Source organism: Nomascus leucogenys, chromosome 4, assembly GCF_006542625.1.
Source record: "Nomascus leucogenys isolate Asia chromosome 4, Asia_NLE_v1, whole genome shotgun sequence".
NCBI classification, from domain to species: domain Eukaryota; kingdom Metazoa; phylum Chordata; class Mammalia; order Primates; family Hylobatidae; genus Nomascus; species Nomascus leucogenys.
The window spans coordinates 17,211,099-17,226,263 of record NC_044384.1 but is presented as its reverse complement, the minus strand read 5'-3'; the positions used below and the strand labels follow the sequence as shown (position 1 = coordinate 17,226,263).

General features: G+C 43.8%; 1 protein-coding gene across 1 annotated transcript in view; it reads left to right on the top strand.

The window, feature by feature from the left end:
- Positions 1 to 13,083: 13,083 nt before the first annotated feature.
- The window catches only part of ZCCHC2 (zinc finger CCHC-type containing 2), a 55,833-nt gene continuing 53,751 nt past the window's right edge, over positions 13,084 to 15,165 (top strand). Inside the window, exon 1 of the mRNA XM_012506190.2 lies at positions 13,084 to 14,433. Within this exon, the coding sequence (XP_012361644.2) occupies positions 13,501 to 14,433 (933 nt within the window). The 5' untranslated portion in view covers positions 13,084 to 13,500. The remainder of the gene's footprint in view (positions 14,434 to 15,165) is intronic.

Genomic DNA, 15,165 nt, shown 5'->3' with positions numbered 1-15,165 from the left:
ATTTTAGTGATTGGGATCAATAGTAGCAAAACATTGGTGGATGCCAATTCTCTTCTGTGTAAAAGATATGTAAGTTCAGTTCTGAGTGATTGCACAAGGGTAAAGGTATTGCAAGCGTTCACAGATCACTCACTCTGCACATAATACCTTTGCCCCAAATAACCATCTGCACCTTCTATACAGTGAAAGAATTACAGCCATTCTTTTAGTAACTAGTCCCTAAAACATAAAGGCTTTCTTTCCTTTTTCAAGAATTCTAAACCATGAGACATGTACTATACATGTTGAACACATATAAAGAGATGAGAACACATGTAAAGATGCAGAACACATGTAGAGTTTTTGTTATCAGTTTTTCTCCAAAGCATTTGTATTTTTTGAACAAAAGAGGGCCCAATCATTACTTAATCCAAATCCTGAAACCTGTAGGTAGATATACAATAACTAAGGCATAAAGAAGAGCAGATCTATTCACTGATTGGAAGTTGAAAAAAAAAAAAAAAGAACAGGAGACAGGGAAAGTGTTTACCATGAGTTGTGGTAAATGAATCTATATATTCTATCACAAGGTTTCTACATTTTGCATAAAGTGGAAGCAACATTAAAGTTACTGTGAAAAGTTAATGTCTATTGCATCCCTATAGAAACCACTTCCAAAAAATACGGAAGGATTGCCAGAATGCCTGATGAAGAAGCATGGCAAATCCTTTCCCCAAAAAGCAATGATAAAATTTGACAAAATTATCAAAAACAACCATTTCAGTACACTGTAAATTGACCAAAGTCATACAACAACTTGAAAGGAAATTATTTTTAAAAAAATTACTAAACTTTAGTAGGCTCAGTGGAGGTCTGTGGTGTTTTACCCCAGGGCTGTTCCTATCCACCCTTTTCCCATAGTTTCATAGTGTGGTAGTTCTACCAGGGCAGAGCAGGTCATGAGAGGTAGCTGACAGAAGGGGCTGAGTTCATTTGGACCAGAGCTTGAAAAAACCTATGCCCAGGAGCATTGTCAAAAACAATAGGGATCTCAGTGGTAAACAATCAGGGAAGTCCAGTATTGCAGCTAGCCTGAGGTTGCAACACTGTTGGGGTAAACAACATACCAGCAGACCAACCAGAAATTTAACAGTGTGACCTGGGGACTGAGACAGCCACAGTAGGCACTGATAAGCTCTCACATATCCCTGGGGGTCTGGAAGACTGCCTGCATATGCGTAATTGTGCATATGCTCAGGAGAGGCCAGAGATGGCTTTAGCTAGCTTTGTAGCTGAGTGAATATGAGGCTTTATGATACAGATACTAAAATCAGCATAGACTTGGCCTGGCATGGTGCCTCATGCCTGTAATTCCAGCATTCTGGGAGGCCAAGGCAGGAGGATCATTTGAGGTCAGGAGCTTGAGACCAGCCTGGCCAACATGGTGACACCCCATTTCTACTAAAAGATACAAAAAAAATAGCTCAGTCATGGTGGCATGCACTGGTAATCCCAGCTACTCAGGAGGCTGAGGCAGGAGGATCACTTGAATCTGGGAGATGAAGGTTGCAGTGAGCCGAGACCATACCACTGCACTTCAGCCTGGGTGACAGAGTGAGACTCCATCTCAAAAAAATAATAAAATAAAAAAAATAAGTAAAAGCAGGGTAGACTTGTAAACTGCCTGTACAACACTGCATGTGATCTTCACCTAAACACAAATCTGTCAGTTAAAAAGTAGAAGCTTTATTAGATCAAGGTGTTTAAGCACAACTTCTGACCACTCACTGGCTGACCAGTAAGCTATGATGGCCCAGGGTAACCCTTAGGAAATTATGCATGAAGTGACAACAATGATAACGACAATAATAATAATAACCGAGCAGAAACATTAGCTGCTGCATGTTGTGAGGGAGCCAGATTCCACAGAATTAGTTCATGCAAATCGCTAAACAAACAAGCAAAACAGAAACCAGAACAACCTGCAGTTGAGGGGGACCAGAATTCAAACTTGGTATAGTACATTATCTAAAATGTTCAGTTTTCAACAATTATGATATGCTACAAAACAGTAAGTATAACTCATACACAGTGGAAGGGGAGGATGGAAGCACTCAATAGAGACCATCTCTGAGGGGGCCCAGATGTTGGATTTACTAGACAAAGACTAAATACATTCAAATAACTAAAGAAAATAATGTTTAAATAATTAAATGAAAGGATGACAGCAATATTTCATCAAATAGAGAATACTGATGAAAATAGAGAAATTATTAAAAAGAACCAAATGGAAATTCTGAAGTTGTACAGTAATTGGAATGAAAAATTTATTAGAGGGGTTCAATAGGTTTGAGATAGCAGAAGAAGAATCTATGAACTTGGAAGTAGATTCAATCTGAAGAACAGAAGAAAAAGAATAACAAAATGAACAGAGCTTCACAGACCTGAAGGACACCATGTGTATAATGAGAGCACCAGAATGAGAAGAAAGGTGCAGAGAAAATATTTGAAGAAATAATGCCCCAAACTTCTCAATTTGATGAAAAACCTAATCTACACATTCAAGCAGCTCAACTAATTCCAAACAGAATAACCACTGACATATCATGGATAAGTCATAGTAAAATTGTTGAAAGCCAAAGATCAGGGCTGCCTTTGCCATCACTACTTTGAAACTCTTAATTTCTGAACAAAGGGACTTCACATTTTCATCTTCACTGGGTTCTGCCAAAGACAAAGAGAAAATCATGAAAGTATCAAGACAAAAGTAACTCATTATATACAAGGGAACCCACAATTACATTAACAACTGAATTTTCATCAGAGTGAAGGCCAGAAGACAGTAGGATGACATATTGTAAGAACTAAAGGAAAAAAGAAGAACCTGTCAACCTAGAATTCTATATTCAGCAAAGCTCTTCTTTGGAAATAAAGGCCAAATATATTCCAAAAAACTAAACAAACAAACAAACAAACAAAAAAGACCAAGATAATGTGTTCCTAGCTGACTTGCCTTACAAGAAATACTAAAGGAGTCCTTGAGGATGAAGGAAAATGACAGCAGATGATAACTCAAGTTCACATAAAGAAACAAGGCAGTCTCAAAGGTAGTTTATGTAAGTATTAAATATATGTAACAATAAAAGACAGTATAAATATATTTTTTTCTTTTTTCTTTTTTTTTTTTAGATATAGATCTCATTATGTCACCCAGGCTGCAGTACAGTGGTGTGGTCATAGCTTACTTGCAACCTCAAACTCCTGGGCTCAAGCCATCCTCCCACTTCAATCTCCCGAGTAGCTAGGCATGCACCACTCCACCTAGCTAACTTTTTAAAAAATTTCTGTAGAGACAGTGTCTCATCACATCTCAAATTCCTGGCCTCAAGTGATCCTCCTCCTTTGGCTTCCCAAAGTGCTAGGATTAAGGGTGTGAATCATTGGAACCAGACTGGTTTTTTCTTAATTGAAAACACAACTATATGAAATAATTATAAAACTGTATTGTTGAGCTTATAAAATATAAAGATGTGATATAGATACTATAATAACACAAAAAAGGAAAGAGAGAATGAAGCTATAGAACAAGGAAATGTTCCAAAGAGTAACTCCAATCTACAAGAAGAAATGAAGAGCAACAAAAATGGTAAATGGTTACAGATTTCAATATTTCACTCTCAATATTTGATAAAAAACAACTAGACAGAAAAACAGCAGGGATATAGAAGACTAGAGCAACACTAGCAACCAACTTGATCTAACTGATACCTATAGAACACTCCACCCAACAACAGCAGAATTCTTTTTAAGCACATATGGAACATTCTACAGGACACGCCATAAGCTAGGCCATAAAGCAAGCCCAAATGAATTTTTAAAAACAGAGGACTGAAATATTACTAAGTTTATTTTCTGACCACAATGGAATTAAATGAGAAATCAACAACATAAGAAAATTTAGGGAATTTAAAAATATTTAGAAATTAAACAGCACAGTTCTAAATAAGCCAAGGAAAAAAGCACAAGGAAAACTGGAAAATATTTTTAATGGAACAGAGAAAAAAACTATCAAAACATATGGGATGCAGCTAAAGCAGGATATATAGGAAAAATGTGTACCTTTAATCACACCTTCAATAGAAAAGAATAATCTCAAATCGATAATGTAAACTTCCACCTTAATAAACTAGAAAAAAGTAACCAAACTCAAAACAATCAGAAAGAATGCAATCATAAAGATCAGAGAGGAAATCAATGAAATAGGAAACAGAAAAGCAATAAGAAAAATCAATTAAATTAAAAGTTGATTCTCTGAAAAGATCAAAATATTGGCAAAACTTTATCTAGGCTGATGAAGAAAAAACTGAGAAGACACAAAGTACCAAAAATAATGAAAGAGGAGACATCACCATTGACCTTATAGAAACAAAAAGAGTTGTAAGAGAATACTAGGAAGAACTTTATGCTAACCAACTAGACAACTTAGGTGAAATGGACTAATTCCTAGAAATATAAAAGTTGCCATTACTGATTCAACAAGAATATAAATTCTGAATAGACCTATACCAAGTAAAGAAGTTGAATTTGTAATTTTAAGTCTTCCCACATGAAAAGAATCCCAGGTCCAGTTGTTTTCACTGGAGGATTCTATAAATCATTTAAATAATACTTAATACCATCCTTAATAAACTTATAAAACAGAGATGGAAGGGATATTTCTCAACTCATACTATGAGACCAGTAATAATCTGATACTAAAACCAAAGACATCAAAAGAAAATTGCAGACCAATGTTCCTCATGAGGTTAGATGCAAAAATTCTCAGCAAAATATTGGCAAACTGAATCTAGCAATATACAAAAAAAAATGCTATATTATTACCATGTGGAACTTATCCCAGGAATGCAAGGTTGGTTTAACATCTGAATTATCAGTTAACATAATACACCATATAATAAAGCACAGAGCCAGAAAAAGCATCATCTCAACATCTCAAAAGACCCAGAAAAAGCATTGCACAAAATCCAATACCCATTCATGATTAAAAAAAAAAAAAAACCAGCAAGATGTTTGAGACTTACGATGAAAACTTTAAAAGTTGCAAATGTTGATGGAACATTTGAAATACAAATATTGCATTCAAGAAAAATAAACTTTGACCTGAGGATTAATAGCAAAATAAATATTTGTGAATATTTCAAGTATAGTCAGAGACTATAAAACTAGTGTTCTGATATGTGGATAAGCTCTGAGATTAATGTGGTAAGAATGTGGTTTAATTTGCTTAGAATGTATCCACATAACTCCATTATAACCAGTTGAAAAAATGAAAAAGAATACACATATATTCCTACATTATAAACAAATTGGTTTTTAGTTGAATAGTTTTAAATGAACTAAAGAAATTCACCATTTATTTGATCATAATTTAAACATCATTTTTGTTTTAAAAGTACATTTTTTAAAAAGCAATCAGCTGTTTATGAGATTTAAGTAAGAGTCTCTAATATGTATTTACTTCTTTACATAAGGTTTGTAGCCAGCCCTCTAAGGTTGATAAGTAATATTTAAAATTGTAGAGTCTTGCTTTGTCGCCCAGGCTGGAGTGCAATGGCGTGATCTCAGCTCACTGCAACCTCCGCCTCCCTGGGTTAAAGTGATTCTCATGCCTTAGCCTCCCAAGTGGCTGGGACTACAGGCATGTGCCACCATGCCCGGCTAATTTTTGTATTTTTAGTAGAGACGGGGTTTCGCTATGTTGGCCAGGCTGGTCTTGGACTTCTGGCCTCAAGTGATCCACCTGCCTCGGCCTCCCAAACTGCTGGGATTATAGGTGTGAGTCATCGCAACCGGCCTAGAATTTTTTTTCTATAATTCCTCCAAGCTTTTTTTTTTTTTTTTTTTAATAAGGAAGAACAGTATCCTTGAAATGGTATTGTTTGGGATCTAAGTAGTTATTTAAGTTTAAACAATGTACAAATTAAAATGATGTCAAAATACAAGAACAATGGGCTGTTTAAGTCATCATACATAGGCAATCTTGTTTATTCCAAATTGATAAAATTCGGGTTGGGGGGTGACCCCTCTGACTAAATTTGCAAGGGACTGATACATCAGAATGTCAATGGTTTTATTTGCCAAGTGGAACATCTTCTTCCTGCAAGTGGGTTATATATCTCTATTCCCCTAGAGTATTCTCTTTCCCAGTATTAAGACACTGGGAAAGTGAGTTGCTAATCAAAAGGTTATTTGGCTCTGAATCACAATCATAGAAAGAAAGTTTGATGATCTTAGAGATTTTTCCTGAGGGTAAGGGAAAAGCCCAAAGAACTAACTCTTCTCCAGGACAGAGTAGGTCTTTCTGGTGATAAAAGGCCACGTCCACCAGATACAGTAGCTGTTAACATTGGAAAGTGCTGCATGAACCTTAGCAAATGTGTATATTGTCAATCGCCCCTACTTTAGATTCCAAGCATTCATTAAATAAGAGAATTCACTTAACTGTGATTTCACATCATTCAGTTTCAGTGTGATTGCTTTGCAGCCTTTTTTAGGAGCATTTCTCTCTGAGGATGACCTTGCTTGGACCTGACTGTCTCAGGTTTCCTTCAGAACACACTGTCGCACTAACTCTTGGAACACTGTCTGACTCTGCAAGCCATTACAACTTGATTGTAACCAGTTTCACTCTCTAATTTTTTGAAATATCAATATATGGAGGTGACACATTCAGAAAACCAGTTCTCCATTAAGCTTTTAAGTTCCCTTCATAAATCTTATTATCCTATTTTAGGAATAGTTCTCGAGGGACTTTGATTAATATTTTATCCCATTTACAAAACCAGTTAAACAACTTTAAATGTTAAACAGTGTTCATATAATTAATATAGTTTTATTTATTTTTTATTCATGCTGTGGATGTTTTGTGATCATTTCTCTACTTTTGCTTTTTCTATTTTTATAAAAATCACACCTACGGAAATGTAAAACAGTACAATGTTCACACATACACCCTTCACCTAGATTTGCCCATTATCAACATTTTGCCACATTTGCTTTATTTCTCTATAAAAATTTTTTTCTGAGCCATTTGAAAATAAGATGAAGAAACCATGACATTTCATCCTTCAGTGTTTCAGCATGTATTTATGGGAAACAAATACATTTTCCTAGATAACCACAAAGTAATTATCTCATCTAAGAAAGTTAACATTGATACAATAACAGTGTGTAATAAGAAATCCATATTAAATTTTACTTAATTTACCTAATTATTCCCAAAATGTCTTTCAGAGGTTTTTTTTTTTTTTAAATCTGGGATCCAATCACAGATTATGAATTCCATTTGGTAGTCATGTCTCAACAATCAGTCTTCTGCTTGTGCTTGCTTTCATGACTTTTTTTTTTTTTTTTTTTTTCAAATGAGACAGGGTCTCACTCAGTTGCCTACACTGAAGTGCAAGTGGCACAACCCCAGGCTCAAGCAATCATCCCAGCTCAGCCTCCTGAGTAGCTGGGACCACGTGCATGTGCCACCTCACCCAACTAATTATTTTATTTTTTGTAGAGTCAGGGTCTTGCTGCTCAGGCTGGTCTCACACTCCTGGGCTCAAGCCATCCTCCCCGCTTGACCTCCCAAAGTGCTGGGATTACAGGTGTGAGTCATTACGCCTGGCCATGACTTTTTTTTTTTTTTTTTTTTTTTTTTTGAGACAGTTTCGCTCTTGTTGCCCAGGCTGGAGTGCAATGGTGCAATCTTGGCTCACTGCAACCTCCACCTCCCACATTTAAGTGATCCTCCTGCTTCGGCCTCCTGAGTAGCTGGGATTACAGGTGTGCACCACCATGCCTGGCTAATTTTGTGTATTTTTAGTAGAGATGGGGTTTCACCATGTTGGCCAGGCTAGTCTTGAACTCCTGACCTCAGGTGATCCACCCACCTCGGCCTCCCAAAATGCTGGGATTACAGGTGTGAGCCACCATGCCTGGCCGACATTAATATTTTTGAAGATTCAGACCTGTTGTCTAATAAAATGTTCCACAGTCCAGATTTGTCTTACTTCCCCATGATTAGATTCAGCATAAACATTTTAGCAAGAATATTACAAGCAGTGTGCACTTCCAGTGGCATCCAGGACATGGGGAAGAACATATTAAATTGTCCCATTATTGTGACCACATGGTTGGGGTCATATTCATCAGATTTATCCGTGTAAAAGTACCTCTTCTCCTTCTTAAATGAGGTGGTACTTTGAGAATACGTGTTTCATTTCTTAACTTCCCACTCAATGGTGAAAATGCCTTCATCAATTATTACATTTGGTGGTTGCAAAATGATACTTTCCTCATTCTCTCTGCATTTTTTTTAGCTGGCACTCTTCTACAAAGATGCTGCTGTTTTTTTTCTCTGCACCCTCCCCAACCTCTTTTTCTTTGATAATCCCTATGGAGTTCGATTCTCTTTCTATTCAATGGTACCATCTTATCTTTTTGATACTCAAATTTTGCCAGATTTGGCCAATGAGAGCCCCTGCAAATTGCCTCATGTGTCCTTTGTCGTGTACAAATCATTCCGAACCAACTGCAAAAGTACAGGATTTCCTAATTGTTTTACTGATCAAGATTTATCCTATCCATGGCTCCAGCAAAGGTATCCTTCAAGCCACACAGGGTCTTTGGGAGAAGGCTAGATACCTGAACAAAATCAGGCTTGTCTTTTATGAAAGCTAAAGGGTAAGAGCCGGTGGGTTTAGGCTGGGTTGATAGTCAACAGCTCAGCAAATTTGATGTGATCATGTATTTTAAGAAATATGAATCAGCAAATTCCAATCCCAAGAACACTGCTGGAGCACTGGTTATTTTCCTATCTAGCAAGCCAGTCTTCAGGAACTTCCATCTATCCACGGGTCTCTAGAAGTCAATGTTGTTTTTTGAGGGGGACAGCTCTTGCCTTTTTGAACAGTTGAGCAGAAGATCTATTGGCAGAGGTCTCACAGAACCCCAGGGGCTTAGTTAAGGTCGTCTACCCTGGCAAGTACCTAACATCAGCCAGTTCATTTCTAAGAGATGAGGTTTCATTATGTTGTCCAGACTGAAGTGCGGTGGCGCTCCACAGATGCAATTATAGAACACTGCAGCCTCGAACTCCTGGGCTCAAGCAGTCCTCCTGCCGCAGCCTCCTGAGTAGCTGGAACTACAGGTACACACCACCATGCCCAGCTAGTTCTTTAATTTTTAACACAAGTAGCCTGAGGATTTTCCAAACCAAGCCAGTTTAGAATCAAGTTTATTTCTGGACAGTCTCCAAAGACTGGTGGGTTTTATGGTTTTTCCAAAAATTTCAAATGTATGAGTGTGAGAACATGTCAGCCTGGTCAGTCTAAATCCCTAAGAATCTTTCTGACAAATGGAACCACAACTCCAGGGAGACTGTGAATTCAATCCAAGGCTAGTCTTCCAGAAAATATGCCCTATACCACAGTGCTGGGTATGGATTCCCAGGTTACCAATGGAAATACTTGTCACAGTGACAACACCAAGAATTTCTATCTCAAATCTGTCAGAGTATTTTTGCAAACCTTACAAAAACTTGTATTTTTAATTTTAATATGCAATTAATTTTTTCCTTAAGTTGTGTATCAGCAGATAACTTACTGGTATTTCAGATCAGCTTTGTAAGTGTAATCTTTAAAGACAGTTTAATATTTAACACCTGTTTTAAAATAAATGCTGTATGTGATCTAACTAAACAAAAGTTTATTTTTGAGGTAACTTATACCCATGGCAATTTAAATGATCAAACTACAGATTAAAGTACAATGATATCGGACATATGTTGGTGCCTCCTGCATTCATATTTTTCTTTCCCCTCTCCAACAGCCCTGGGTTTCCTTGGAAGGGACCCATATGGTTCTGAAGAAGTTCATTCACTGCCTTGGCCCCAGTGACTGACCAAGAATGCCCACAGAACCTCAGCCAATTCAGCTGGAGTGAATCTCAGGGCTAGTCTGACAATGCTGAGACATGTTTTCTTTTCCCTGCTAGGTAGGAACAAGGTTCCAGGTGACCCAAGAGCTTCTGGCCTTTACTTTTGGTTACAGGAGCACTGTTCATTCATTCATTCATTTATTCAACAAATACGGATGAACATCTACTGTGTGCCAGATGAGAAAACACAACATTGAATAAAACATGGTCAGTGACTTCAAGATATTTATATTCTAATGGAGGAAACAGGGAGGTGTAATGGGAGAGGGGTCTCATAGGGAACAAATTCTTGATATGAATCAGACTGCCTGTTTCAGGATATCTGAAGTAGAAGTAGACATACCTGGGCATCCTTTTTACAGTCGATATATTTTAGTGTATCAGGCTGCCCTGAACCACCCAATCATCTGTGGTTTTGGTGAAACGTCTTGCAGCAACCCAGCTGCAAAAAGGAGGGTTGCAAAGCCTCCTCTGTCACTAGTGCCTTCATCCAAACCTTCACTTGGAATCAGTTTTCTGGTTACATATAAATACTTAGACAATAATACCAACTAATTAAGGTATGGCATGGTATATGAATAATACTACCTTTCCTTATTAAAAAGGCAAATAAAACAATATACTGAATGTGCATTAATCATCATCTAGGTACATCAGTGTAGTATGGGAAGTTAAAAATATATATATCATCTGGGGACAAGAGACAACAATACTTTGTGTCCTGGTTTTCTTTACAAGATATATTTCTTTATAAAATATTTGGATACAAACCACACACTCATCACTATCACAATAATGTTATCTGGCCCACATGATTTGATTATGCAGGGAATATACAAAATATCAGAAAATCTAGAGCAGGTATTCTCAACAGGTAGGCTGGGTAAGAGGAATCCCTTTCTAGGGAGTCTTACTAGAATCATCAGGGTAGTTTTCCCAGCTTAACAACTCACATGTCACAGTGGGATTTCCATCTGGGTCCCTCCCTCAAAAGCACTAGCGTTTTTTCACTCTTACTGAATGTGTTCTCTCACTTATGATAACATGGAAAAAACATTGAGGCCTCCTTGTGAGCTGCAGTGTGCAGAGACGGAGATAAACAACAAATTGTCCAGCTGATGGATAACCACAATCATTAAATCATGGTATATGTCACTTATGTGTATGAGCTTTGATCACTACATTGTTTAATGTTGGCCAAAGCTATAAACACCCAAGTAATCATTATTGATTACAAATTTGAATTCTGGTGTAAAATGTATGCATCAACTATTGTGGAGAGTTCGTATCAAATGCCTTCTTATTGCCAAGGAAAATGCCCCTTTGACTGGGTCACATATAAAACTCAATTTGCCAGCCTGGGGAACACGGTGAGACTCTGTCTCTACAAAAAAAATACAAACAATTAGCCAGGTGTGGTGTCACGTGCCTGTGGTCCCAGCTACTTGAGAGGCCGAGGCAGGAGGATCTGCTTGAACCTGTGCTCCAGCCTGGGTGACAGAGCAAGACTGTGTCAATCGATCAATAAAACAAAAATCAACTCGGAGGTAAAGCATTTATTTGCTCACTAGATATCCAGATCTAGACAGGTAGCTCATTATGAACCTGTAAATATCTAGCAAGATTAATATTATTACTAGTTGCCTAAGTATTTCACCCTAAGCGTTAGAAAAGTGGGAAAAGGAGATGAGATATAGTAGAAGATCCCAGGGTAGTTGAGGGTGACAGCAAAAAAGGGCAATGACTGTTAATATAAGTCCTCATAATAAAGTTTTCTTGGTTGTAAATTACATCTAAAGACTATAAAGAACTAGCAAATTACAAGAAAGAGTGACTTTTATATATTTTGCCAACCTCAAATGTGTTAAAAACAGTTCTCCCTCTCACCCTTTCATCCCTGAAACTGATTCAGGCTTCAGTTCACCCTTTTACTGAACTGTGAATGAGCCTCTTAGGACATAAACTTGTGAGGTGAAGAGAGTTCAGCATATGCTCTCCCAACAGATGTTCCAGCACCACCGCAGAGTTACAATGTGATTCTTATCTTTCTGCATACTCCTACTACATAGCTGTAGTAGGACTTCTAAATTTAAAGCCTTAAAAAAATTGTTAACCCACCTTTTAATTAACCCTCAAAAGATCCAGCTGGGTTTTAAAAATTTGGACTATGTTGCTATAAAAAAAAAAAAAAAGTAACAGTGCGAGGTGTAAACATCTTGGAAGCCTAAATCTGAAAAACGTAACAAAACTTTTTTTTAAAAGCTTAAAGCCTGTCAAGTTGGTAGCTTATTAAATTCTTCCATTCACATGAAATTCACAGCAGCACAAGGATTCAAAATGGGTTAGACACCGAAATGTCATTTAGCAAATCAATGATTCCCAAAAGATAGAGGTTTAGGGGCGGGGAAGGGAGAGGCTTTTCCTAAACCTCTATCCAGGAAATAATTTTCACAGAGCGTTACAGACTAGAAGCGTCCCCAGCGGCGCTCACCCTCGGCCGGCCGGGTCCCGCTGCGCACCTCCCGGCCGCGCGTCCCCACCTGCGCACGGTGCCTCCAGCCTGGGCGTGGGCGCGGCCCGGGATCGCGGCGCCCGGGCCGCAAACCAGCGACGCCACCCGCGCCCGGACCCAGTCCCCTGTGCGCGACACCTGGCAAAGTTTCACAAGGTGGGAGACAGCCCACTGCCTGCTTTCAGGAAGTGCATTGGGCAGTGAGGACTCGAACGAGCTTGTCCCGGGGCTGGCGCGCTCACTTCGGAGAAACCCCTGCTCCCGGGACGCGTTCACTCCGGCCGCGCAGGCAGCCCGGGCACCGCTGGCGGAGGCGGGGCAGCAGCTGGCAAGCAGAGGGGAATCAGGAGTCCAAAGCCGGGCCAGGGCCCTCGGGCGTCCGGGCTCCCCTCGCGCCGCCCCACGGCCCCAGCCCGCGTCCTCCTCCCCCCGGAGCACCAGCCTTTAGGACCGCGCGGAACCCGCCGAGAAGGAGGCGGCCGGCCGGCAGCTGGGCGTGGCTTCCCGGAGAAAGGCAGTCCCAGGGGGCGGGGAGAGCGACGTCACCGTCGATTCGCGGTGCTGATTGGCGGAGGTGCGGTGCGCGGAGCCCGCAAGCTTCTCCGCCCGGTCCGGCTGCTCCACCTCCTCACCCAGCCGCTCCGTCCTCACCGGCTCGCGAGGGAACCGCTCAGGCACCGCCGCCCCGGCTCAGCGCGGACGGCGGAGAGAGGGAGGCGGAAGGAGGACAATCTCGCTCGCTTGCTCCCACCCGCACCCGGGCTCCCAGAACCGGCGAGGAGCCCAGGGGGAGGAGCCGTCGCGGGCACGCCCCGCCCCCGGCCCGGGAAGACGACGCCAGCGACCCCGCCGGCCGGCCACCGCCCCCCTCGCCTGCCGAGACCCGCCCCCGGTCCCGGCCCTCCCCCGGCGGCATGGAGGGGCCCAGCTCCTGACGACCGCGCCGCCGCCTCGGCCCGTGCTCCACCTCGCGGCCCCTCCCGCCCGCCCCCGCTCGCATGTCTGCGCCGCCCTAGCCGAGGATGCTGAGGATGAAGCTGCCGCTGAAGCCAACGCACCCCGCGGAGCCGCCGCCCGAGGCGGAGGAGCCCGAGGCGGACGCGCGGCCGGGCGCGAAGGCGCCTTCGCGCCGCCGCCGCGACTGCCGCCCCCCGCCGCCGCCTCCCGCGGGCCCGCCGCGGGGCCCTCTGCCGCCGTCGCAGCCGCCCCGGGGACTCGGGCCGCCTGTTGCTGGTGGAGCGGCGGTGGGGGCGGGTATGCCGGGCGGCGGCGGGGGGCCCTCGGCGGCGCTGCGCGAGCAGGAGCGGGTATACGAGTGGTTCGGGCTGGTGCTGGGCTCGGCGCAGCGCCTGGAGTTCATGTGCGGGCTGCTGGACCTGTGTAACCCGCTGGAGCTGCGCTTCCTCGGCTCGTGCCTGGAGGACCTGGCGCGCAAGGACTACCACTACCTGCGCGACTCGGAGGCCAAGGCCAACGGCCTCTCGGACCCGGGGCCGCTGGCCGACTTCCGAGAGCCCGCGGTGCGCTCGCGCCTCATCGTCTACCTGGCGCTGCTGGGCTCGGAGAACCGGGAGGCCGCTGGCCGTCTGCACCGCCTGCTACCCCAGGTGGACTCGGTGCTCAAAAGCCTGCGCGCGGCCCGGGGCGAGGGCTCGCGGGGTGGCGCGGAGGACGAGCACGGCGAGGACGGGGACGGCGAGCAGGACGCCGAGAAGGACGGCTCGGGCCCGGAAGGCGGCATTGTGGAGCCCCGGGTCGGCGGCGGGCTCGGCTCCAGGGCCCAGGAGGAACTGCTGCTGCTCTTCACCATGGCCTCGCTGCACCCGGCTTTCTCCTTCCACCAGCGGGTCACCCTGAGGGAACACTTGGAGAGGCTCCGCGCCGCGCTCCGCGGGGGCCCCGAGGACGCGGAGGTGGAGGTAGAGCCGTGCAAGTTTGCCGGCCCCAGGGCCCAGGTAAGGCGCACGGAGCCTCCCTGGACTCGCGGTGCGATCGCTGCCCCGGCGGCCTCCCCGGCCTCGCTCTTGGACGCCCCTTGCCCGAGCCCCAGCCCGGCGCAGGTGGCTCGGAATCCCCACCCGGCAGCTCCCAGCTCCAGAGGGCTGAGCTTCGTCTCGTTGGGCCGCTCCGTTCCACTCCCCCACCCCACCCCACCCCACACCCCGGCAGACACAGCCACCCGCCATCACAGAATGCTCTAGAAGTCCCTTCCGTGCCACGGTGTTGCCACGGAAGACGTGGAGCTCCCCGCCCGGGGCCCCTCTCGGAGGAAGAGTGTCGGGACGTTTTTGGCTCTGAGCATCTCAGCGCTCGGTGCGGGAGCCGCGGGGCGCTGGAGGAACCTGTGCGAGAGCCAGCCGCAGTGAGCCCGGGCAGCGCCGTCCTTCCCCGCCTGCCTGGCCGGGGCTCCGCCTCCCGTCTCGGGGCTCTGCCGGGCCCTCGGCGGGGTGTCCTGAAGGTGCGCTCCCGGCGAGCTGCCCTTGTCTTTGGCACAGAGGGACTTTTTCTGCCCAGTGTGTGCTTGAGTTAAAAGGGGTCGTACGGGTCCTTGTGGCTCCTGCTCTGAGGGCTTGTGTTCCCAGCAGACATCTGACGTAGAGACCTGCGAATGGATCTGAGATGAGTAGTAACGCAGGTTGTCCGGGTAGAGAAACCTCTCCTAGCGCGGCCTGGGATGCTCTTTCCCT